At 38.5% G+C, this 25,923-nt stretch overlaps 1 protein-coding gene across 4 annotated transcripts in view; it reads right to left on the minus strand.

Annotated features, from left to right (window-relative positions):
- The window catches only part of MYT1L (myelin transcription factor 1 like), a 129,220-nt gene that overhangs the window by 86,210 nt on the left and 17,087 nt on the right, over positions 1 to 25,923 (minus strand). For all 4 annotated transcript variants that reach the window (XM_059828774.1, XM_059828767.1, XM_059828758.1 and 1 more), the window contains exon 4: positions 16,936 to 17,306. In XM_059828774.1, the coding sequence (XP_059684757.1) occupies positions 16,936 to 17,306 (371 nt within the window). The remainder of the gene's footprint in view (positions 1 to 16,935; positions 17,307 to 25,923) is intronic.

A 25,923-nucleotide genomic window follows, 5' to 3' on the forward strand; every position in this document is an offset into this window, starting at 1 on the left:
TTGCAAGGAAGGTCTGAGCTAAAGAACACAGCACATCACAGCAGGATTCAATATTATAAAGTAGGAGTGAGGACCACAGAGCAAACCCATACAGACTTTTAAATATTGTACATAATTTGCTGGCTTACTGTGTCTTTTCTTCTTTTTTCTTTCTTTTTTTCTGTTACATTTTGATCTTTTAGTTTTCTATGGGTTCCACTTTTTATCTGGTTTTGATCACTGGAAAATTAAGTAATACTTTTTTTTTTCTTTTTTTTTTTCCCCTAAGGACTGAAAGGGAAACAGATCTGAGTTTCTTTCCTGTTGTGGAGTGATTACTGACATATAAAAGCATTCCTTGTTTTTTCTTCTTTTTGCTATTAAAATACATTTTAAATAGAAACAATGAATATTAATAAATTATTTTGGCATAGCAGCATTTTTGAAGATTTATTTTTCTGTACAAATCAGTGTATTCTCATCTAAATGCACAGGTGTTTGTATATGATCAATGCCCTGAAATACACTTTTTTCTTTGCTTATGCCATCCTTATGACCTGTTATTATGCCTCTGCCTATGTCAGACCTGCATGAATAGCATCCTAATCTACAAATATTCACATAAAGTATTGGTAGAATATAGATGTTCTTACCTGGGTTATTCCTATTAATGTCATAGAATCAGGCAGGAATTTAGATAAAGAGAGAGAGCATCAGATAATCCAGAAAAATGTTGATGCAACGTATTTTTAAAAATTATGTCATTTATTATTCATCCGTGTTTTCCCACCCGAAGTCCCTATGAGATACCTGCATCAGTACAGTTTTGGAAAAGGATCTGAAGATATCTGACAGCTCCTCTGGCCAGATCATGACTGTGGTAATTTTGCTTCAAGTGACAGACTGCAACAGCTTCTTAAAAATTATTTAGGTTCTGACTCAGGATTATATGCTCTGTTTAAGATTTTGTCTTTTCACCACAAGGTGCTGCTTGCCTTTCTTTTATCTTAGAGCATCTCACATGCCATGTTACATTGCACTGGTGCTATGCAATCGTGGAGTAGCTGAGGTTGGAAGGGACCTCTGGAGGCTATCTAGTCCAACCCTTGCTCAAAAAAAAGGGTCAGCTTAGAGCACATGTCAGTCCAGTTTTGAATATCTTCCAGGATGGAAAAACCACAACATCTCTGGGAAATCTATTCCAGTGTTTGAGTACCCTCATGGTGAGAAATTCCTTCCTTATTTCTCTATGGAATTTCTTTTGTTACAACTTGTGTCTGTTGCGTCTTATTATGTCACTGCACACCTCCATTTTCTATCTACCTTCCACATAATGGGATGCTGTCCAGAGGGACCTGGACAAGCTCAAGAAGCAGGCCTGTGTGAACCTTATGATGTTCAACACGGGCTAGGGCAAGGTCCTGCACCTGGGTCAGGGCAACTCCCAGTATCAATACAGGCTGGGCAATGAAGGGATCGACAGCAGCCTTGAGGAAAAGAACTTGGGGGTACTGCTGGATGAAAAGCTGGACATGAGCCGGCAGTGTGTGCTCGCAGCCCAGAAAGCCAACTGTATCCTGGGCTGCATCAAAAGAAGCGTGGCCAGCAGGTTGAGGGAGGTGATTCTGTCCCTCTATTCCATTCTGGTGAGACCCCACCTGGAGTACTGTATTCAGCTCTGGGATCCTCAGCACAGGAAAGACACGGACCTGATGGAGCAGGTTCACAGGAGTGCCACAAAAATGATCACAGGGATGGAACACCTCTCCTATGAAGAAAGGCTGGGAGAGTTGGGGTTGTTCAGCCTGGAGAAGAGAAGGCTCCAGGGAGACCTTACTGTGGCTTTTAAGTACTTAAAGGGGGCTTATAAGAAAGATGGGTCCAAACTTTTTAGCAGGGCCTGTTGCGCTAGGTCAAGGGGTAATGGTTTTAAACTAAAAGAGAGTAGATTTAGACCAGATATAAGGATGAAATTTTTTACGATGAGGGTGGTGAAACACTGGAACAGGTTTCCCAGAGAGGTGGTGGATGCCCCATCCCTGGAAACATTCAAGGTCAGGTTGGATGGGGCTCTGAGCAACCTGATCTGGTTGAAGATGTCCCTGCTCACTGCAGGGGGGTTGGACCAGGTGACCTGTAAAGGTCCCTTCCAACCCAAACTATTCTATGATTCTATGATAAGTAGCCAAAGACAGGAATAAGATATCCCCTTAGCCTTCTCCTCACAGTGAACAAACCCTTTTTTCTCATTCTGTCTTTGTACATCATGTGCTCCAGCTCTTTAATAATCTTGGTTGCTCACCACTGGACTCCAGTATTTCAATGCTTTCTTGTACTGAAGAGCCCAGAACTGGATCTAGTGCTCCACATACAATAATGTAAGTGCTGAATAAATGGAAATAATTACTTCATGTAGCCTTCTGGTTACAATCTCCAGTCTTTCATCCTGACAGCCAAACATTATTTCCAAAAATTTAAAAGGCAATGAATATGCTGGGGATTTTTTTTTTCCACCTCAGAGAGAGCAGAAAATACTTACCTACAGGCATCCCTTAAGTAGATAAGGTCCTGGTTGGTATGAAGCCTGCTTGTTTGGTTTGCAGTATCTGCAGTATTTGGTATGAAGGCATATGTTTAGGTTTGAATCACAGAATCACAGGATCATTAAGGTTGGAAAAGACCTATAAGGTCATCAAGTCCAACCATTGAGAGGAATTTGCTGAGAATATCTGTGATCAGAAGTGGATATCTTGGGTTTGCAAGGGCAGTACAATTTAGCCAGTCATGCCCATCTGGTCCATGCTTCGAGAATCAGGTTCAGGCAGCCCTTAACTGTTTTAACCTGACTTCTCTCTGGGCAGATAACAAGAGCTGATTACTGGTATTCATTTCATCCTACTTTTTCCCCCCAGGAAGTCTATATGAGGGAGGGGAGATAGTCTGTCTCATAGCCTCATAATGACTCAGCGGAGTATGGCAGTTTCCTGCTTTCTCTCAGGTTTCCACAGCTCAGCAGGGCACCAGGCAATGAGGAAGTCAAAGCTATTCTCCAAATACTGAGATACAGCAGGAAGACAGCAGGGGAGCAGAGAACCAGCTGCACCAATGGGAGAACACCCACTCAGACAGCTCTTGATATGGAGCTTCTCACGGGGCTACTCCAAAGGCTGCTTAGGAGACAGTGACCCCTACCTATACTCCTCTCCATGATCATTGCTTTGCAAAGGATGCAGTCTGAAGAACACATTTTCAGTTCATAAGCCAACATTTTCTTTCTCACACATGAATCTCTGAGAAAGACAGGTTGGAAATTGTTACTATAGGGATACATAATCTCTTTTCACTGGTTTTGTTTCAGTTCAGATCTCTGACTCAATGCAGATGTCCATATTGAACATGTCTCCATATGAACTAGACATCTAGACTCCATTTATAGGCAATAGAGAAAAACATGCATCCTGGGATGTGATTTATCTCATCCTAAAGTAGGTATCTAAAGTAGATTGGCTGAATTATTCCCTAAAAGTGACTATTTATCTTGATCGAATATAAATGAAATTGATGGGATGAATCCTATCCCAATTGCTTTTACTCAGAACTATCAAATTGGTGCTTGCTGAACTTCAATAATATCTTTAGTATGACACAGTAGGAATTGCAAGGAGGAAGTAATGAAGGAGCTACCCAAAAGGAGGTATCTTTAGGTTGCAGACAGAGACAAAGTTATACAGGGAAAGGTTGGTGTGGATGGGCTACTACGGATGCTTTGGATGGGTTAGATGCTTGTGATTGCATGAGTTACATGGAGACAGTTATATCTTTTTGGATGAGTCTGATCTCCATTATAAGCTTAATTACTTGTTTTATGTTGTGTTTGATTATCAAAGGAAACCTGTTTGTACTTTGATAATAATCTGACCTGACTGGCAGAGAGGACAGAGGCACACATCACTACCATTCTAGAGGATGAGAGAACTGCTAAATATAATATCCTTCAAATTTCTTCTTCCTGTCTTTCTTTCTATTTCCTCAATGAGTTCAGTACCAAGGGATCTGGAAGGACAAAGACTTCTATGTGCACGACTTTACTTCATTTGAAATGTAAAGGTTTTCATTAGGGGGTTTGTTCCTTTTTTCCTTACCCCCTCATCCAGTTTCTTCATCTACATTTCCTTCAGTATTTGCCTTTTTGTGTCAGGGAAGGCTGAGTAATACTCCATAGAATAAGGAGAAAGTAAATACAAAGGGTGCTTTGCCTCTGGTTATAGCCATTCTAGTACAAACTAATTAGGGACAGAACACCAGACCAAGCAGTGGCATGTGATTATTCATACTGCTAAACTCTTAGTGAAGCCCTGGCATGATTTTGACTTGAGTGACTTAGTATCCTTCCAGCAATGTCCAGGCACAGTGCAGAGGTGCTGGTTAGGGACCATTCCCAAGAAGGACTTTGAATGTGTTGATCTTATTTTGGAAGGTAAAAGCTTAGCTGTATATACTCAAGTCATGCAACCGTTGAACTCAGCGTTAAATGAGTGGACTATGGTCTGGTTTAGTCACTCACATAGATGCAGTCTTTGATTACTGTGATTGAAGAGACAGGGAACAAGGCAGGAGAATCTGTAAGTTGGGACTGATGGAAAGCACACTGTTAACTGTAGCTTCAGAAGGAACGAGTAAGGCAAATGGGGACGTATTCTTTTAACCCTGCTACTCCAGTCGGTCAAGAACACGTATACAGTGGACCTCAAAAACCAGAAAATGGTGACTCATGGTGCAGCTAGCTCTTAGCTAGCTACAAAGATCCTTATTATCTTCTGTTTATTTGCCATTTATATTATGTATACAGATGGCCTATGAGATTGGAAATGTCTAAGAAGGAGATTAGAGTACTGGAGACTTGTCAAATGCAGGCAATATATGCTATGGCAACAGATCTAAAAAACCTTTTTCTTTCACTACTGCATTTGCAAAGGTATTTCCAGTGAGGCTGTTCCAACTACCTGTCCACCAAAAGAACACACAGTGCCACTATTTTAGAAGTTGTCAGTTCCTCCTTTCTATGAGGGATTTCCCACTGCTGTTCAGATCTGAACTGGAATATCTGTCCTGATGATGAAAGCTTGTCTATCATAAAAAGAAAACTTTTGCTGGACAAATGTAACCATTTACATATTTAGATATATTTGTATATATTTCTGACTAAAGATATACCTGCCAGCTACAATGACAGTGGCTTTGTAGCCAGCCTCACAGTGCCTAAACTGACTAGAGCCTCAGTGCATGACATCTCTGCTGAAACTCTTACTCCAACTGGCTCACAGAAACAACAAACTACAAAGTGGATCAATCAAACAAATAACCACAATAGCCAGCTCTCCAAGATACATGCAGACACACACGTAGATACAAAGATAATCTTACGCTGTACAAAACTAAAACCTGAGTCTGAGTCTCGTCTCAGGATAGTTCAGCTCAGAACTTGTTTTGCTGGAGTTCACTGGTAAAAGTAATGCACATGAGCTAAAGTCAATACCTCTACTTGTGCCTGAAATTGTTTTTATTTTTCTCTTCAAGTACTCATCAGGTGATTCATACTGAAATCACCCGAACATATTGTTCACTTTCAATTGCACTTTGTATGATTATTTTTAGGCTCTAGGCTCATTAACAAATTTCTGCACACTGAAGTATCTGAGCTACTTAAGAGCCAATGGAATTAACCTATCCAACATGAACTTTTCCCCTCTGTCCCTTTGTACCTGGTCCTGTATTATGTTTTCTGACTTTAAAATGAATTTATTAAATGGAACTGCATCAAATCCTTTCCTAAAACTCAGATAAACTGTATATGTTATTTCCATACTGCCTATCTTCTCAGTGATGTGCAATTTGCATGTTTCAGGCAAAACACGTATTTGCCAAAGGACAGTTATTCTTCCTTTTATGAATACATTGCATTACTTTTAGCTATGCATTTCTAAATAGTTAGTTAGTAGTTTTGGCTCATCACTGTTTGTATCTTCTCCACAGATCAAGTCAAGTTTAGTAATCCTGGTTTTCCATATTATAAAAAGTCTCCAAGAGTCAACACTTAATGGCTGGGTTTTTAAAAGTGCGCTGCATCTGTCTAGTTCTGATTCTACTAATGACAATGATGAGAAGAGAAGAGAAGAGAAGAGAAGAGAAGAGAAGAGAAGAGAAGAGAAGAGAAGAGAAGAGAAGAGAAGATTATATTTCAGTTGGAAGGAACCTACAACAATCATCTAGTCCAACTGCCTGACCACTTCAGGGCTAACCAAAAGTTAAAGCATGTTATTAAGGGCATGGTCCAAATGCCTCTTAAACACTGACAGGCTTGGGGCATCGACCACCTCTTTAGGAAGCCTGTTCCAGTGTTTGACCACCCTCTCGGTAAAGAAATGCTTCTTAATGTCAAGTCTAAACCTCCCCTGATGCAGCTTTCAACCATTCCCACGTGCCCTGTCACTGGATACCAGGGAGAAAATCTCAGCACCTCCCTCTCCACTTCCCCTCCTCAGGAAGCTGTAAAGAGCAATGAGGTCTCCGACCCCTCAGCCTCCTTTTCGCCAAACTAGACAAGCCTAGAGTCCTTAACCACTCCTCATAAGACATTCCTTCCAGCCCGTAAAAATATATAAATATTTTAATAATTATTTTAATAACATAAATATAAAAGTCCATCAGTATGGTATAAAGACACAGTAAGTTACATCACATCATGAACTGTAGAAAAATGCTCACATATTAGGGAGGGGAAAATATAACAACAGAAAAGAACTGTACTGTGCTGCATCACCTGTGGTGTGGGTATTTTGTCTAGCCCTGATCCTGATCAGCTATACTGTAAAATTACCCTTCTTTCTTAAAGCCTTTTTACTGTTATTTTAAAGATCCTGCATACTGCAGATTCTAGACTGCAGCTTTCATGTCTTTTTCATTTCCTGCTGTCCCAGGAAGCAATCCTAACAGCATATTTCACTTGGTCTCTGCAGTACTCCCATGCTGACCTCCTAAGCTTTTCTTTATGTCTTTCTGCATTCTTTTTTTTTCCTGCATAAGTCCTGTACTCCCTTTTACACTTGGAACTTATTATTTCCATTTCTGCATCAGAAGACCCTCCAGCCACTGAAACAAATTCATTCTTAAACTCATGCTTATCTTTAATGGGCATTTCAACATGAATCACTTAAAAAAAATTCTTCTGAACAGCAGCAGCAATTTCTGTATCACTTTCAGATTGGACTTCTCATGTGGCATGTTGTACAGAAAGGAACAGTCACATTTCTATTTCTCTTGGTGATACAACTCACCTGTGCTCATTTGTGGCTTAAATGTGGGAGACATCTAAACTCTAACACTGATCAACTGTTCAAGCTCTGCTTCTATGCGTCCTGAAACAGCTCCAGCCTTAAGAAGCTGTCCACCTGTCTACCATTTAAGTCTTGAAGGATTCTATACATTGAGTGTTTTCATACATAAATTCCCTCTAATACACACCTGAAAGAAAAAGCTTTCCCATAAACTGTTGCTTTGACTGCCGTGCTTTAATTTATAGCCAAGGGAAGAACTACTTGTTTCATCCTTCATTTCCCCTGCTTACCCCTGCTCACCCATCTCCCAGGTAAAATACCTTGTTTAGTAGGTCACTTGCTAAAGAATTGGAAGACTAAGAGTAAAAACTCTCCCAGTTTGAGTGGCTTCAATACCACATCTCCCAAAAAAGTTTGCTAGTCACCACAATAAAAGCTAGACTGGACACAAGCTCTGCTAGGAAACAGAAAACACAAGAGTAGGATAAGACCTGTATATTTTTTTTCATGCTATTTGGGTCATGCAAAAATATACTGTCTTTATTGGACATATCATACAAGGGCACTTGCCTAAAAGACAGAAATGTAGTGTCTGATCCCTGCTCCCGGGACTGATCTTGTAACCTAATATTAAGCAGTCAATTCATAAGATGGTTAGAGTGTCCTTGGAGCAAAGACAGGAACCCAGCATGTCCTGCTTTCCCAGAAGAATGATCCCCTTTGGTCTACTGCAGTTTTTGATTTTTTTTCTAGGGTGTGATAGAGCTTCAGCAGAATGAGTAAGAGCATTGCTTATGCAAAGCAGTCTCCGGTCTAGCCACTAACCTTCTGTGTTGGGGAAAAAGAAATGTAGCATTGAACTCCTGCATCACCTCTGACACTCCGCTCAGGTACCTGAGTTACATATAGGGGCAGAATTTCCATTTCATTCTATTCTGAAACATTTATCTCACTCCATCAAATGTAGGAGGATCCTTGGCTCCCAAGAAAGGATTCCAGTTTCTATTCACTTAAAAGTTGCCCGTTCCGGCTATATTTTCAGAGGACATCACAGACTGCTCTCATTAGACAAGAAACAAACTCTAATAAAAACCTTAGTATACTTTTTGTAAGTCCAACTCCAGCCCTGTTCCTAACAGTGTGGTAATAATTATCTGTCATTCTGTGTTTCTGCTGTTACTTTTAAAAATATATTTCATGCTTAATCATCTGAGGGCAAAGTTTTATACCACATATTGCAATAGAAACAATTTTTAACTTTCCATTGGATGCTAGCCTTTAAAGTTGAATGATCTTTTAATTATTGCAGATGATAAAAAGACAGCTAGGGGTTATTCTGTAAAGACTTCAGTCCAGTGCTTTACAGGGTGTCCAAGAAACTGTTTAGCAGATGCATCTTGTTTATATAGAACTTCTATGATAAGTTGAGGCAGTTGGTAAAACAATAGCTCTGATACAATAAAAACCAGAAGAAAAGCAGTTGCATAGCATGCCTTAAAAGTGTATATGATAGTTAAGGAATCTCACCACATATGCTTTGGAAAATGTAAAGACATACATAAGTCAAGCCTGACATGGGCCTGTGCAGCTTTGCAAACACTCCTGTGTTAGGTGACTGGAAGTACTCATGCCACACAGACCTTTCCTTTGTTACCATCAGTAATCCATGCCTACGGAATACAAGGAAGAAAGTGCCTGCTTGCTTGCTTTGTTTTTGTAATTGTAAATTCAGCTCTTCTGTGGAGTTCCTGTAGTGTCACAGCGAGACTATTACTTACTCTTCCTATTAGTAGTATAACCTGCAAAATTAAGCTTTTGGGATGACAGAACTATCAGATCGTTGAGTTCACCTAATAAACCCACATTAAGTCTTGAGCTGTCAATCCTGTTAACTGGCAAAACTTTCTTCTACAGAGCCACTACAAATTTTTGCTAAAACAGTAGTATCCACTGCACAGAGCATATAAGATCTGCCATGGATTCCTTTGAAAAAAACATTAAAAAACCCAACTGTGGTGTTATGGATACTTGACATGCCTCATGTTAGTGACTGACTATTTTCAGTACTTTCTGCATAAAGCCTTTATGTGCCAAATAATTCTGAGGATTTCAACAACAGTGACTAAAACCAGCTTGAGTCCATAACCACATCAATGACCTTTCCTAACTACTATTTAACATCCTTTACCAAACTCCTTGAGGTAGTTTCTTTCCTAGCATTAGTCCTCTTTGTCTTCTTCTAAATGACTTGGCCTTCTTTGCTGTCCAGCTCGCTAATTGTAGATCCCACAGTCTGCTGTCAAAAAATATCTATAAAATACATTAATTCACAGAAGTGAAAGTATCTCTTATGGTATAAAAGGACTATGTCATATGTGATACAGGTGACAAAAGAACAAAACTGAATTGTTCTGAGACCTGTAAAATTAAGAGGAAATGCTTCCATAACAAAAAGTATTCAGGATTACATATATATGTTTATTATACATCAATGCTCTTGTTTCAAAAGAATGCTTTGTTAGTGCCATTGTTTATATATTTCAGTTCAACAAAATTCCTGTGACTTGAGGCATTTGCCAGGACTGCAAATTTGATTCATGAGAATAGATATGGATCAGAAGAAATGATCAGTCCATTCTGGAATTTTATTTCATTTTATTATCTCCCAGAGGAACTGTAATAGTGGAAAATTAACTCCTACAACTACCAAATAAGGTTCTCTGCTTTTCAGGATGAAAAGCTGCCATTTGTGTTCACTCTTTTAGGACAAATACTGTAAGTCTGGTGGGAATTGTGAATTAATAGGGTGATCAAAATTTATCCTTAGAGCTGCACTCTAAACACAAGAGGGAAAATAGGGACCTCTAACACTGACCAAGTAAAACTTATTTTTAAGAATCATTACATCTATAGTGTCAAGAAGGATTCATACAGAGTCTGTGGTCTCTGTGTAAGCTGCAGCACAGTGTGGACAATGCAATCTTTGAAGTAGCACAGTGAAAAGCAAAGGAATTCAAGGAGAGAATATGAAGAGCTCGGTTTTGCACAACCTGTGAATATGTTTCCAGAAGTGCCATATCCCAGATGTGAGACTTTCTACAACAACATCAGGTCATTATGTTTGCAAATATGGATGCAAAGAGCTGCTATATAATTGAGTTCACTATTAGTTCTTTAAAGCACTATAACACATAAGCAACCAGCTTCTTGGCACAGTTGTGCCAAAACCAGGAGATCATTGGTTATGAACTAGTTACAGAGAATCTGAGTGAGAACAGGAATACAGTTCTAAGGCTACAGCACTTACGCTCTGAATTTCTTCTCCAATCTGTCTTATTCCAGAAAGAATTGATTTTACTATATGATCTTGCCAGACAACAAATGAAAGAGGCAAAATCAAGGATCCACTCAGCATTTATCTACAAACAGGAGGATGCAACAGAAATACAGAAAAGGCAACCGCCATGCAGCCTCTTCTTGAGGATTGCAATCTGTGAGAATCCAAAGCAGCACTGCTGAGACATACAGTTCCTTTCCAGACCTACTGCTCTGGCAAGACTAGAGAAGTGTTCGGTCACACATAAGCCGTGAAACAATTGACATTACAATGGGCTCAACAACTCATGTTCAGCTAACGCTAAAGGAAAGGGTTAGTGAATTAAAAATACAAGCAAGAAACCCCATGCTGTGTAAAATAGATTCAGGGTGAAGCATCATTAAAATCAGATGTGGTGCTGAATGTGTTCCGTGATGTTCTTACTAAGGCCTCCAGTTCAGACCCTGAACTCCTTAAGCATCCCATCATCCTCTACAGAATTTCTGCTTACGTCAACAAAAGTTGGGTATTGCAGAGATCTATAATCTGTCTTATCAAAGGTGAATAATTTCTCTACACTGCACAAAGCTATAATTGAATCATTTGCTCTTGAAGTATCAGATATTTCACATTATCATTTAAGGTCTTTTATTTGTAGGAAAGGAGCTAAATATGCAAGCCTCTACATTAGAAGGATACTCAGGTACATTCCTAACTTTAAACATGGAAGTTAAAGTGAAGAGGGCTACTAACTGCTTAAAGTTACATGTAAGTTTCTAGACACAGCCTGGAAGGTTTACTGAGCTCCTGAGTTAAACATTCACATAGAAGGAAATCTTTTAAAATAGTTGTTCAAGAGGAGGAAAAGTTAGGTATGACACGTGCAACACCACCCCACGTAAATGGAACTCTACTGACATAAAGTTATTCTTGATTTGTCCTGATGTAAACAAGCTCAGTATCAGGCCTAATCTCACTTCAGAGAATTAAAAAATGATGTTTAAACAATGCTTTTAACAAATTATATTGTCTATGAGCAGCAAACAGTAAACCCCTTGAGCATGGAACACAGCAGCAAGCAAAAGTTTACTTAACTAACACCGCAGTCATGTTTAAGCAATCCACCAACCAACCAACCACAAACATGTAACAACGATAATAAATAGATCTGAACTTTTCCCGTAAGAACTAGAGGTATCCAGAGGGTATTTACTGGCTAGCTGTTTCCCCACCCTCCTCCACAACCTTGAGGTTTCCAGCTCTGAACTACTTGTTCCAAATCTTTTAGTCGCATTATTTCAAAAAAATTCTCAGAGAAAATGTTTAGTCTGAATGTCTCTACATGAAATAATATAAACAGTTAAACAGCAGAACATGTTGCAATCTGTACTTGCATCTTCAGTGCAGAAAGAAGGAATCAATAAAAGTTCTCATGCTGTGGTTTGACCCAACCACTCCCAAGCTTGAGCACTTTTAACTAGACCTAGAAAGGCAACTTTAACTTTAACCAACACAATGGCCAGGATAAATGTTTTCTAGCTGCAACTCTATTTTTTTCTGTTCTTCATATAGTTATTGGTGAGATACCCTAAGCACAGGGTATCTTCTTTTATGAAGGAGGTGAAACAATTCAGCAATAGAGTTTATCAGCAAAGGGTTAAGATCTGCTTTGCCTTGTGAAACTGTCAGGTATTTATTTAGTCTTCTTTGGCCCTGGAAAATGCACTTCTTTCCATGTACATTGTCCTAAGCAGTGAAATTATGCTTTCTGACCTCTTAATTTAAAGCTACAATTATTTTTCTGTTAGGTGTTTTGCCTGTAAGGTACACATGAGTCTAGCTCTCTGCTCTGATTAGTACTGAACACCTACTGTGTTCACCAAATAGATGACCATGAACACTTTCCTGCTAACGGTTTAAACAAATGAATATGACTAGTGGTCAGTGGGCTGGACCTTGCTAATACAGATCTGTCATCTTTATTTTATCAAGACGTAGAGTGTCTTCAGAGGCAAGCACAGCTGGAAAGCTGTGTGCCACCACAGTTTCTACAGCACATGTGGTTCTTTCGTCTTTAGATTGGTGTTTGTGTCTCCTCTTGCTTAGAGGACATACGCGCTTCAGAAGCAATCTGATAAGGGGATCAGGAAGGTAGCAGCGGGCACTAACAATCTTACTAGAGCTGATAGGTGGATTTCAAATTATGAGGGCCTGTATGTCTGTGTCAAGGTCATGCAAGTGAAGGAAAAAACCCAAACATATTGCCAGATTTTTGAAAACAATCCTACAATTTTAAGAAATGTCAGAACAGGTAAAACATCTATCTCTATGTCCATGTGCTAGCTTTTATTTATTTGAAAAACCTGTATTATATCTCCTTTGAATATATACTGCTATGTATGTTTTACAGCTATTTTTGCAGTATATTCCACCTGAAAAATTAGGTGCAGTACCACATATTGGTATATTGTATACGCCAGCTACCTTGAGTTTATTAGAAAATGTAAGGGAGTGTCAAAGATTTATACATCCTAACAATTGACCTCTTGGGAAACTGCAATAGTTTTTGCAGGAGCATCATCTGTGAAAGGGATTTGATTGACATATCAAATTTGCTTAGGTCTAGAATCAGCCTGACTCCTCCTGCCCCTGGCAGATTATGAAATACCTGGAGTACAAGGCATCTTGAACGTCTTCATGTGAAATGGGCTAAATGGTGCCTTGGAACATCTGTTCTGGGAGCTCCTCCAATGGAGATTTCTTTCTATAATAGAAAAGCTTTGTGAAACAGTCTTTGGGACCCAAATACCTGAAGCAAGCTCTTCTCAGGAGAAAGTACCTCGGTTTGCCTTGCAAATCAAACGCACCCTTCAGATTTCAATCCAAAGGTTCTCAGCAGTTGCCATCGCAGAGAAAGGGCACTCCAAAAGCAGCCTCTTCTCTTACTCCTTCCCATTTGTATTGCAATTTACAGGTTAGGTTATCATAACACAGGTCATCTATCTGCCCTTTCTTTTTCTAAGGGAAATTGGAAAGATTCATCTTTCCTTTAGTGGTGGTGCTGAACATAAGTGCTTCTCAAGTCTGTTAGTAGATAAATGGCTAGATATCTGTTCTTCAAATAAATAGATTCACTATATTTAATGGAAATTTAAAGAGGATATGCCAGCTATTGCTGGGGAATTTTAAGCATTAATTTTGGTTCAACAGATTGTGTACAGAAATACGAGCACAGAATTTGGGACTCATCTAAAAAAGTTTGGGTTTTTTTCTTCTTATTTTAAATTGGTATTTTGAGATTTGTAAGAGTGTTTCTTTAGGATATATCTGTATTTTCCAAGTTCTTTAGTTTATCAATGACAAGGCTAGAAAGATGTGATTTTCAAAAAGACCGAGATGGTTTCAGTGAATGTCCAGGTATTTTCAGTAACAATTGTATACCTGTATTACCTGTATATTATCTATATCCTCTGAGATTCCCATCCAAAATTCATTTTCTTTTAACAAAAAGTATGGGTAATGAGATGCCAGTGAGGTACTTGAATTTCCCAGGACTTACCCTTTTCTAACAGAAAACTGAATTTGGTCTAAGAAACAGTAAAATACCTTACCTTCCTCCTCTCTCCCCTTCCCCTCGACTAATTGCTGCCTCTGTAGTCCTATACTTGCTAACGGAATTCTTCTATCACTGATACTTACGATTTTAACTGTTTTGTTCACCTAGACTATAGTTCTGGAAGTTTTCTGAACTGCTATAATCTACAGCACAAGTGACAGAAACTTTTATGAGAACTGTGTAGGCATCCTGGTTTCCAGTGGATAATTTTGCATTTTGTTTCTAGGGACAGGAACAGTAAGACACATTCAAACTTCCTGCTAAGGTGCCTTAAAAGGTGGATGGTGGCTTACTACAATATCTATATTGTAGTGAGCAGCAAGTGATTGAGACAACTAAATTCAGAGCTGGCAGACCTAATTTTCCCATATAGTCAATAGATAAAGGCAAGTGCCATATTCAGACCATGTAGTTTTAGAGCCCCTAACTTTGATTGCACGTTGTTTCTCTGGAAAATCAACAGTCCAAATCCCACCAGAGCTATTTATGTTACAAGTGGAAGAAAATGAAACGCCAGGATCCCTAGAGAATCAATAGGAAATAAACTATCTAAAAAATCTGATTTATTGATTAGCTTCTAGACCTCACCAAGAACAAACTGTTATCTCTCTCCACTCCTTGGCATAGACATAAGGAACTCCGTACTACCTTCCTCATTAATTGCTAGTAACGCTTTCTTGTACATCAGCTGTGCTCTAACTAGGATTGTTGCAGAGTGATTAGTATGTTGATTCTCAAAAGATCATGAAATATTTTTCTTATAAAATTCTATTATCACTTTGCATTTGATGAGGATTTTTTCTTAATGACTAATATTTGACATAGAACATATATATGTATTTATTAATGTACGTATGTATTATCACTGGAATAACATGGAATTTTAAGAAAAACTTGACCTATGTAACTTTTAATTCCATGTAATATGCAGAGGAGCTAATACAGGTACCTCTGTAAAATTTTTGCAGTTCTTAACCACAGCCTACTATATATGGAAGGAAAGCAGTCAAAAAGCAATGTCAGCCTCTGTAGATTGATTAGGACCTCTAACTGCATGTGTAACTGTGTTGGAATAAGTAAACCACTGTGTTTCATTATGATAGTAAAAGTAAACTGAGTATCAAGCCTGCTGGCTTTCCAGAAGCAATTTCCTTGAGCTCTTGAGTTTTGCTTAGTTTTTTTTTTCCTTTTATCATTTTTGATAGTGTAGATTCAAAGTTTTTCATGTCAGCTGAAATCACAGCAGCAGTTGCACCATAACTTAAGCACCAACAAACTCAGTCACTATTATCTCTTAAAGAAACTTCTAGACATCCTGCGCTTTCCCATCAGGATAGCAATAGCAGTTGCACATCAGCCTGATCTAACACAGCTTCTCTTCCAGGTTCTGAAACAGCAGAGTTCCCTGCAAAAGGAAATGGCTTCCCTGTTGCATCAAACCCATGTAACTTTTAAGACTGGCCATTTATGCTCTACCAATTTGGCTGGCAAATTTAAGCAATTGAGGAAATGCTACAGATTCAGATATCTGAGAAAATGCTTATAGCCACCCAGCTGGCCACCATCTTGCCCAAATGGAAAGAATACTTCCAAAGTCTTTCTATAAGATTTAAGAGCTGACCTTACAGAATGCTGAAACAAAAGTCATACAACTTTCATACCTGGTTCCTAAGAGGAATCCAACTGGGGAGTGCTGAAAGTTTTTCTTATATTTTTATTGGTTAGAAAGGTGAATCTACCCAACCAAAAACGTGTTCCCTGGAAATGGGAACAAAATACTTTTTAGATAGCTCATTAATTTTTGCATGATTCTTTCATTTCACCCCAGTGCTTTATGATGTCTGTCATCAGCACATGGACTCTTGAGTAAATGGACACCGAATACATATTTTGAAAATACTGGTTATATAGAGTCCAATATCCCAAAAAAGAGAAAGGTGAACAGGTTAATCACATTGCTACTACATTAATTTGGTTACTACCAGTGACCTGTATGTCTAAATGGCATTTATGCCATGGTATGATAATCAAAATATATGAATTTTAGAAGGACTTTGTCTATGTAAACCTCTCACTCTTTGTATTTTTAATAGAATCAACTAAAGTACACAACACTCAAGTTTCAAAGAACCAAAGTATATTATAATAGTTCATTCTGAATAGTTTCTTGGGGTAGGGGGAAGTATGGGGCAAAAATTTTCAAAGGGAAGAAGAGGCCCATTTTTCTCACAAAAGTTATCTGCAAACTTGTGACAGTATTTATGTGGGCAGCCATTGACATTATATAAGCAGATCCAGCAAATACACTTGCAAATGATCAGTACAGGCACCCAGCTGTAGCTGATGCTTTGCTTGTACCTTCGTGCATATTCTCCTGGTAACGGCATGCATTAATCCACTACTAGGATTATATTTTATGCAAGCATTCTTAGCACAAACACCCCTCCACCCTCCTTGTTTGAAATGTGAGTGCTGGTGTATTAAAAAATATTTGGAAGACAGACTTATTAAAATAAATGTTAAGAGAACACAGTGGGGTATATTTTCAGTGTGGAGCAGAGAGATTTAACTGCATGACTTCCATCAGCTTTAATGAGAACCGCACAGCTAAATCCTCACACACCACACTAGAAGATTAACCCAGAAAACACACATTGTTTACTTTTTACTAATACTCTGATTATTACCACGTTCTTCCTCCTCCTCCTCTTCTTCCTCCTCCTCTTCTTCCTCCTCCTCTTCATCCTCCACATCTTCACCTTCCTCTTCATCCTCCTCTTCTTCCTCTTCAATCTCCTCTTCTTCTTCTCGATCTATCTCCTCATCATCCTCCTCCTCGTCACCTGGCTCCTCATTATCATCAGAATATTCCTCCTCTTCTTCATCCTCTTCCTCTTCTTCCTCTTCTTTTTCATCCATCTCCTCTGTTCCATCAGTTTCATAGCACTCATCTACCGAAGAGTTGTCTGCTTTAACCACAAAGGGTTTTCTTTTGGGGGCTGGTTCTTGGGGTTGCTTATCTTGTGTTTTTCGTTTTTTTGCCAAAGGACAGCCATAAACACTGTGCAAAAAAGAAAAAATGCAAATTATTGCACTATCCTGCAGATTTCTGTAGGTCAGATTATATAACTCATGTCAGTCATATATTCGCATTCTACACCATGATTAGTTGCTGTTCTCAAAATGCATGTTTTCAAATTAAAATGCTGCTTAGGCAATAATGACCAAGGGGGAGGGCACTTACAAAACCTGTGGAATTGCGAACAACTATTATTTGCCCGAAAGTGTCACACATACATGCCAGCAAAACAGTTACAGAACTGATACAAATGTGTGTTTTTCCTTTTCATTCTTTTCTCTCTTCTGCATGTTACACTCTTTTCTAAGGCAGATGAATATAGTTAAAAAAATCTTATCCTACCTGTTAGCTATCAGTACAACAATCAGGAATAAAGCAATGCTTCATAATTTTGTAATATTCAGTAAGGTTTTGATTGTATACAATTAAGATATGTTTCAATGCTATTTAAATAATGAAAATACGACCACATTCTTAACACTGTTGTTTGTTGTTATTAGTATAAATGACGAATTGCTCTTAAATTCTCCACTGCTATGCTCCATTATATGCTACAAGGCTGGGTAAATGGGAAAGCAAGCTCCCCAACACAACCAAAACCAACAGTTTTCATGGCCAGTGTTGGAAGTGTTCTCACATTGAAAAAATCAAACAATAAACAAAATCCTTTGTCAGTCAAGGAAGTCAAACTTTTCAAAGTTTAGTATCACTTCCTCGTCAATCATTTTAATGCATTGTAACATAAATAGCATTTCAGAGTTCTGGTCTTCTACGAGAGTAGCCACCTGTTTCTCAAAGGTCATATAATCTGTGTTTGTTGAATGTGATCACTCTTCTGTAACCCCTGTAACCTCCTACACGGAGTGATTGCACACACAAATTACTTTTTGTTTAAAGAACTTCCTCTCTGAACTTTTTATTGTGTGATTATAAATGCTACTCAAGTTACATTGGTTTTTAGTCTTCGTCCTGTGATTAAGTAGTTTTGGGAAATTTAAACTGTTCTTTCTAGACCTTTCTGCGTATCTACTTATAACGTCCTCTTTTACGTCATATTTTTATTCCTTTTATCCCGATTACAAAACACTGAGGATCTTTATCATTTTCTTCCACTCTAATAATGCTTCGTATTCTATTGACAGACCACTGAAAAATCAGGGGTTTCATCGCATTTAGTACTACAGATGCACTCTTTGTGGTGTCTGCATGCTCTTGATCTTGTTCTATTTTAATTGCATCCCAGCAGCTATGCAACCCAATAACTTAAACTGCTACTTAGGTAACAAGCATTTTATTTAAGTGCCTAACTATTTTATTTAAGTAAGTGCCTAACTGAACCATTCTCTTACCTAAATTTTAAAGCACTTGTTCACAGGAAGGCTGACTCAGTCTGCCTGGCACACACATATCTAAGGAATGTATAACAGTCACAAAAGATGGTATTCATCACAGAAAATCTGCTAAAGGAAGACCTTCACTGCATAACACAGACATCCCTCTCTCTGCGCAGGGACTATAGGTGTCTTTAAAGTCTAATCCAGTGTGCCTAAATTAAACACCTCCCTCCATTAACGCTATCAAGAAATACCGAGTAAATTTTAAGTGCCTCTATCTAGCCAGATTCCAATCCTCCACATTTGGGAGTGGGTATGGGGTAGTAGTCCTACCAGGATATAGTTTCCAGACACTGACACCAAAATTGAGGCCTAATGGTGCAGGATCCCAGGACCATGCTTCATCCAGCATATCCTGGGGAAGAGCATCCTCTTCTAGAAGGGGAGCCCCTGTGCAGATGGCTGCAAGAAACTCAGTCTGATACACAGCAGGCAAGCAAAAGCCCAAACCTTCACTAATTTAAGAGCCCTAAACCTGGGAAAAGAGGAGGCCTAAGCTTCTGGTGTTTTCTCTTTGGACTATACTTGTTTCTATCCAAAGATGCTTCAATGTAAAACCTATAAATATGGTGGAAAACCTTGTCCCTAGGTCATCATTACTGCTCACTGCCAAATGACTGTCCTGCCTCTTGTCCTGTGAGGCCTCCTCTTGGTCAGGACCCAGCTGCTCAGAATCAAGAAGAAAGGTGTGACATATTTTCATGGAAAATATCCCACATCATCACATTCAGGGCAGAAAGAGGAGTTCAATCACCATCAGTCCGGACAGTGCCTAAAACCTGGGGCAAAAGCAAAGCACAGTTTGTTGCAGTTCTGACCACACCAGGTTTATTTTGGCACTTTCCCTGGTGTAATGGCGGTTCAGGAGCTGTCTATGTAAACTCTCCATATGGAGCTCTGAGAGAAGGCAGGCAAATTTTTCCTCAGAACTGGAATTTCAGAGTGTGTGTGGTGCCGAGGGAAATGGCGGGATAATTAGTAAAGAACCTGTTTCATTTAGGTGCCAAACAGAGGCTGCATCCTGGAAAACAGGAGTGGGTCACAGCCTGGGGCTTAGGCAGGTTTTAGAAGCTTGCATATCAGTTCAATGGGATTTAAGCAGACAGGACAACATTTATCAAGTGGATGTGTCTAGCTTTCTTGATTTCTGTTCCTTCTCTTTGTGAGGCATATTACCCTCACTATAGCTTCTTCAATGCCATTATCATTAAATGATATTTTCTCAAAATCCTGATCTTTATTTTCAAAGATGTGAGTAGGCTTAACCCCAGCAATCCCCAGGATTTCATTTCTTCCTTTTATTATAACCTTCTTACAGCATTGTAACAGGTAAAGATGACACTTCAGGCAGCTCTGAGCTAAAACCATCAATGCTAAAGGGCACCGGTAGATGTGAAACTGAAAAATTTGGCCACTGGAGATGACGCAAACTTGAATTTTGTCACATTAAAGCCAGAACATTAACACCACGCTGCCCCAATCTTTGTTAAGAACACTTTATATTTGCAAAAAGTTTTCATCTAGTAATGCCCCAAAAAAATCCCCTTTGGAATTCACAAGTCTGGGAACTGGGGAAAAACACACTAGGATAACAATTACATCTATTTTGGTTTGAAACATTGTTTAATTTTTGTATTTGGCATCTAAGTATAACTGAATGACTTTTTAGAAACAAATTATTGGTCAAACGTAGAAATAAATTGTTGACATTGCCATTTTTGGTCATCTTTCATCTTTTTTTCACGGTTTTATGCTTTTCTACACAACATTTTATAAAGTTTGTGAGGATCTAAGACATCCCTTGGGATTCGGGCCCCCCTGGAAAGTGCATAACTGGCAATGGAAATCAATGCCAGTTAGCTGCCTGATCAGCTTTGACGCTTTTATAAATCACATTAAATAGCTATTTGCAACTCAGCTATTCAAATAAAGGTGTGAATTTGGCTTTAGTTTTTCACTTTACTTATCTATTCACAGTGCCTTTGCTCATAGAATTAAAATTGAGGGCACATCAGCAACTAGCAGAAACAAACATTTGTATACTTTAAGGGTTGGGTCCAGCACTACGGACTTGGGAATATGTCACTTTTCCAAGGAAATCAGTTATGTTAGTTAACTCCGACTCAGCTTTTGTAAACTCTTTCCTGATTAGTTTGTGCCAATGTGCCCCTCATTTTCTCTACAACCCTGAATTTGGTTTTGCCTGTGATTGGATTTATAGTATATTAAGCTATCATTGCATGGGTTTTTCTTATAAAGCCTTTAAAATACTGTCTTGCACTAGCTTCCTTCTGCTCTTCAACTATACACCTCATACAGCTTATATATACCTCATGTACTATAGACTTCATAGTCCGAGAGAGTTAAAAAAAATATCCAAGTCTTTCAGAAATCTGGGAAACAGGCCACCAGACCTAGAGCCTACTGTTTAGCTGCCCTATTTTCTTCTTTTTCTTTCTTAACCTGTTCCGCTCTCATCCTTTGTTTCATCAATTTTTCAGATTCTGCCTCCAGGACGCTTCTCTCTTTTTCTGGCATGTTCCCTGTGGTCTCTCCAGCGAGCATGCCGAGAGGAAGGCAGTGCCAGCTTCCTGGCAACCTCTGCCACTAACTTCCCCTGCTGACCACGTACGGAGATAACAGTCTCTCCCATTGACCTCTTGTTCCTCATGTATTTTTGAAATTTGTTATTGTTTGTTCTTATAGCTTTTGCAATTTTCTCTCCATCTCCAATTTTGGCTTTTGTGATCATCCCCTTATTTGCTTATTTTTTAGACTTGTTTATCCCTGCTCAAAGCAATGACCCCATTGATTTATCTGTCTTGCATGCCTTTATCTGTTCTTTTATTGCTTACTGTATTTCCCTGGTCAGCTGTGTTTGTCTTATTTTCCCCTCAGGCTTCAGCTCTCTTGGCTTTCAGTGGAATATATATTTGGGCTTCCTGAAACACACTTTTGAATATTCCACACTGCTTTGCTGTGTGTCTCAGTCATCTCTGGTTTTCAGAATCTGTCATGAATAATTCTTGTGGAAAGAATGTAGTTGAATTTCACAGCGATAAGCTCCAAGAGGACATGTAGACATTAATAATTGAAGAAATTGAAGAAATAATATATGAATTTATACTCCTTAGTTAGAAGATGATTTATGGTATTTTTTAACTCTCACACAATTTTTCTTCATTAAAAACCATACGATGCTACTCACTGATACATTCAGTAGGACCTTTCTTCAGAAAATAAATATTTCTTTCCCAGAGTTGAACTTCTTGATTTTTAATATATTTTATTACTAATTTAATATAATTTTCAACATAATTAGTATGGTTATTATTTCTAAGCTATAACAATTAAACTTATCTCTCTAAGTAGATACAGTACAGGACTAGAGAAATACAATGGATTTTCTAAATCAGATTACTCATTAATATTCTCTCTTCCATGATATGCCAACTCACACATCAAAGGTAGGACATGACACCTATGTCTGAGGACACTTTCCTCTTAGAGCGTCTTATTTCCCTACACGAGCTAGGAAGGGAGCTTAAGTGACTAATAAAGGTTCAGTCAACTTTAAATACCTAGTTTAGATAAAGTGATTCCTATCATCTGCCATGTTTACCAGCCCTTTTTTTTCATTGGTATCTCTTTTGGAGGATTGTTATCTTTTTTTTTCTTTTTTTCTCATTAGTACTTTGAAAAATCTTACAAAACATTTTGTCAATCTAAAAAGTGTCCCCAGCAACAGTGCTCTCATTCTTTCTTTTTTCATGTGATAATTTAATATAACATAATCCAAAAAATTTGCTATATAGACACCTAGTGAGGTTATCAAAAACATTTAATGAAGCACTTACTTAACTATCTGAAGTGGCACTGAGGTGGAATTTTATCACACACAGTTGAGGATAGCAAATTAGGAAGAGTCTGCCTGGAAGCAAACTTCTGCTTAGGACTTCAGGCAGAAAGTTCCCAAGGCACTTACACTTGTCCCACTGGATACCGTATTATTTTTGGTTTTGGTTTGGACTAGGTAACTTACAAGTCCATATCTCCAGATGAAGACTTTTAGGGTACTGAGAAAACAGGTATTTTGCAATAAGTCCTGTAACAAATCCAGTTTTCAAAGAATGTGCAAACCTAATTAATTTCCATTACACTGCATGCTATTAAATCACTCTCAAAGCAGTGACTACTTTTAGCTTTAAAGGGCTGATACTATCAACAGATAGCAGTTGACCAGAAAATAAATATTTGGATTCCACCAAACCCTACAGCTTGAACTCTCTGCACTCCAGGAGGATGTCCTTCCCAGCAGACTATGCACTATTATGAGGAAGAGCTGGTAGAACTCATTTGGAAGCTGGACTACCGAATTCATAGGAATGAAAGAATCATAATAAATTCAGAAAAAGAGATTGACTCCAGCCTAGCTATTTGCCTACTCAATTGCAAGAATAAACTCCTTCTGCTGAGGATGATTTTCCATTCATATTTAAATGACTGCTTAAAGTATGCCAAATTACTACAGGAATGAGCAGCAAACCCAGTGGACAGGGATAACTGTGAGGCAGTAGAGTCAAACTTCTTTGTGGGAAATAATTATTTTTGCTCTTGTATGCCACACTGATCAGGAATCTTTTCTACCCCACAAAAGTCCCACGTAATGCCTGCATACTGTCCTGCAATATGGGAGGTATTGAGTCAAACTTTCTCAGGCTGTGAAAGGTAAAGAACTTTGCTGAGTATTCTAATCACTAAGCTATAGAAGATCAAATGGGAAGACCAACAACTCAAAGTTCAAGAAGGAAATGGAATTTTTTGAGCTATTATTTCACAAAGATTGATAATTGCAGCCTACAAGACAGAGCTCGAACACACTGGGTTTGGTGCCTCCAACCAGCTGGATTAAAGTTCTCTGTGCTAGAATCCTGCCTGATATGAATCCCAATCTAGAAGACTGACTTATCCGAATCTGCTTTCCAGGAGCCTGCTGGCAACTGAGCCAGAGCCTTGAATACTGTTCCAGAATTAAGCATCCTTCTTGCAACCATTGCACTACCAAGCACCACAGCATCTAAGGCCACTTACAGAATGACTGCCCTCACCCCTATCTTCTCAGTTGGTTAGGCACTAATCCAGGGTCAGTGCTTTGGAAAATTTGTGTTCCCATCCACATTTTACATGCTTAAATATTTTTGTAAAAGTGGGCCCAAATTACTATGTTTTTATCTATTTAAACTATAATTAAAAGTAACAAGTACCTTTTAAAATACAATAAACTCATCTCTACAGTTCTGCTGTATTTCAGACTTTCCATGAGTTTCTGTTTCTGGTTCAGTAAATCAGATTATTATAAGCAGGAAGTGCTTTTATTTGTGCAGTGTCAAAACACACCATCTTTACTTCATGTATTTGTACCAGATAGAAGTTTGTTGACTTTTCAGATTAGGTATGTATACAATAGTATTTCAGTTCAGTGAAAATTATTAATTTACCTGAACAGGTACAAGCTTGACTGATAGGAATGAATGAAATGTAGAGCATTCTACCCCTTTTTTCCTTCTGGAGTTTCAAATATTTGTGTACTGCATTATGGAACAGTAAGAAAAATTACAAAAAGTGCCCAGAAGCATGCTGGATCTCAAAAGGTAAAGGTAGAAGATGTGATATTTTCTTCACAGAGCTTTAAAAGCCAACTCGATCCTTTTGCACTTCAGAACCTTAAACACATGAATAGCCACAAACATACCGCAGATGTACTCCTGTGTATAGCGTTATTTAACTAAATGAACCCTAAAAAAAATCATTGTCTTTAAAAAAGAACATTGCAGAAAGGGGTTAGGAGTAACAAATAACACGAGAATAGAATGATGTGCCAGAAGTAAATGATTGAGCTCAAAACTTAAGTATTTTTTTTTAAATTCAAATATTGAAATATGTATTTTTAAACAAAATAAAGAAGACCAGCTTTGATGTAGTCAATACAGTCACAGTAACTTAAGTCAAAATTATGGTCTTTTATTTAATTGGATCCTATACATCTCCAATGTGAAGCACCACCCCACCCCGATTCACTGAGACTCCAAACTGGTGTAACTGAACCCTGTGATGAACAGTGGCAAACTTACTGGCTAATCTGCCCTCTGGCTGGCGAGATCATTCCACCCATCACCAAAGTCTCTGCTCTTGGGACATGAAAACTGAAACGAAACTTTCAGTTTTGCAATAATTAACACATTTAACCCGTAAGTTTATTTAATTCGTTGAGTCCCATAGCTGAAGAAAAATGAAGCACAGTAATGTATTCCTAGGTGTTGTACAAATACATGGGAAAAATCTCAGCCCTGAAGAGCTCATTTAAAGCAAGATGTAAAAAATACATGTTACAAATCATAAGACTAAAAACATATGTGGCAGCACAGGTTAGCAAAGTACATGCCCTGCAGTTGTAATTATTCGTAAGTATTTATGAATGTAAATCAATATAATATCTGATTGCCCCATGACTTATGATGTCATGGATGGGGTTCATTTCTCACCTACCCCTAGGCTTCTAAAACCTAGGTCTATACGTGTCAAGTTAAGCTTCCTTCATAAGTCAATGCAGAGAAACTGGAACCTCCTGGGAGGCAATTCATCTCACCTTTCTTAGACACTTTGCCTATCTCTCCGCTGACAGTAACGGGAGTTAATGGTGATTAATTTATAGTTCTACCACTGAGGAATCTGATGAAAGTGAGAGAAATGCAAGCCTTTTTCTCTCCTTTTTTCTATATTGTATGTCCATCCCTAACAAAGATAGTACTTAGCAGATTTTAAAACCACGCACCACAATACTTTCATAAAGAGAAAACCAAAACCCTGCTTCTTTCCTTCCACAACTGTTGTATCGCTTAACATGAATAATTCTCCTCCCTATTGCTTAGCTATCTTTTCAAGACTACCTGCATGATCCAATGTCAGACAAATGCTGTAGTTGCACTCTAATCTTAGGATGGCGAATATCCAACTTAACTGTGCATTCAAGAGCTGGAAGCCACAATTGATTATGTCTTGTCGCCAGACCCTTGAATACAGGGCCTGTTCAAAGAAACTAAGATAGTGCAAAGATCACAGGTTTAATGACTCATATTGATTCGTTAGATGAAATGCATATAATCAAGTTTTGCTAAGTGGCTACTGATTCTGCACACTTCCATGTT

This window comes from Gavia stellata, chromosome 2, assembly GCF_030936135.1.
Source record: "Gavia stellata isolate bGavSte3 chromosome 2, bGavSte3.hap2, whole genome shotgun sequence".
Taxonomy (NCBI): Eukaryota; Metazoa; Chordata; class Aves; order Gaviiformes; family Gaviidae; genus Gavia; species Gavia stellata.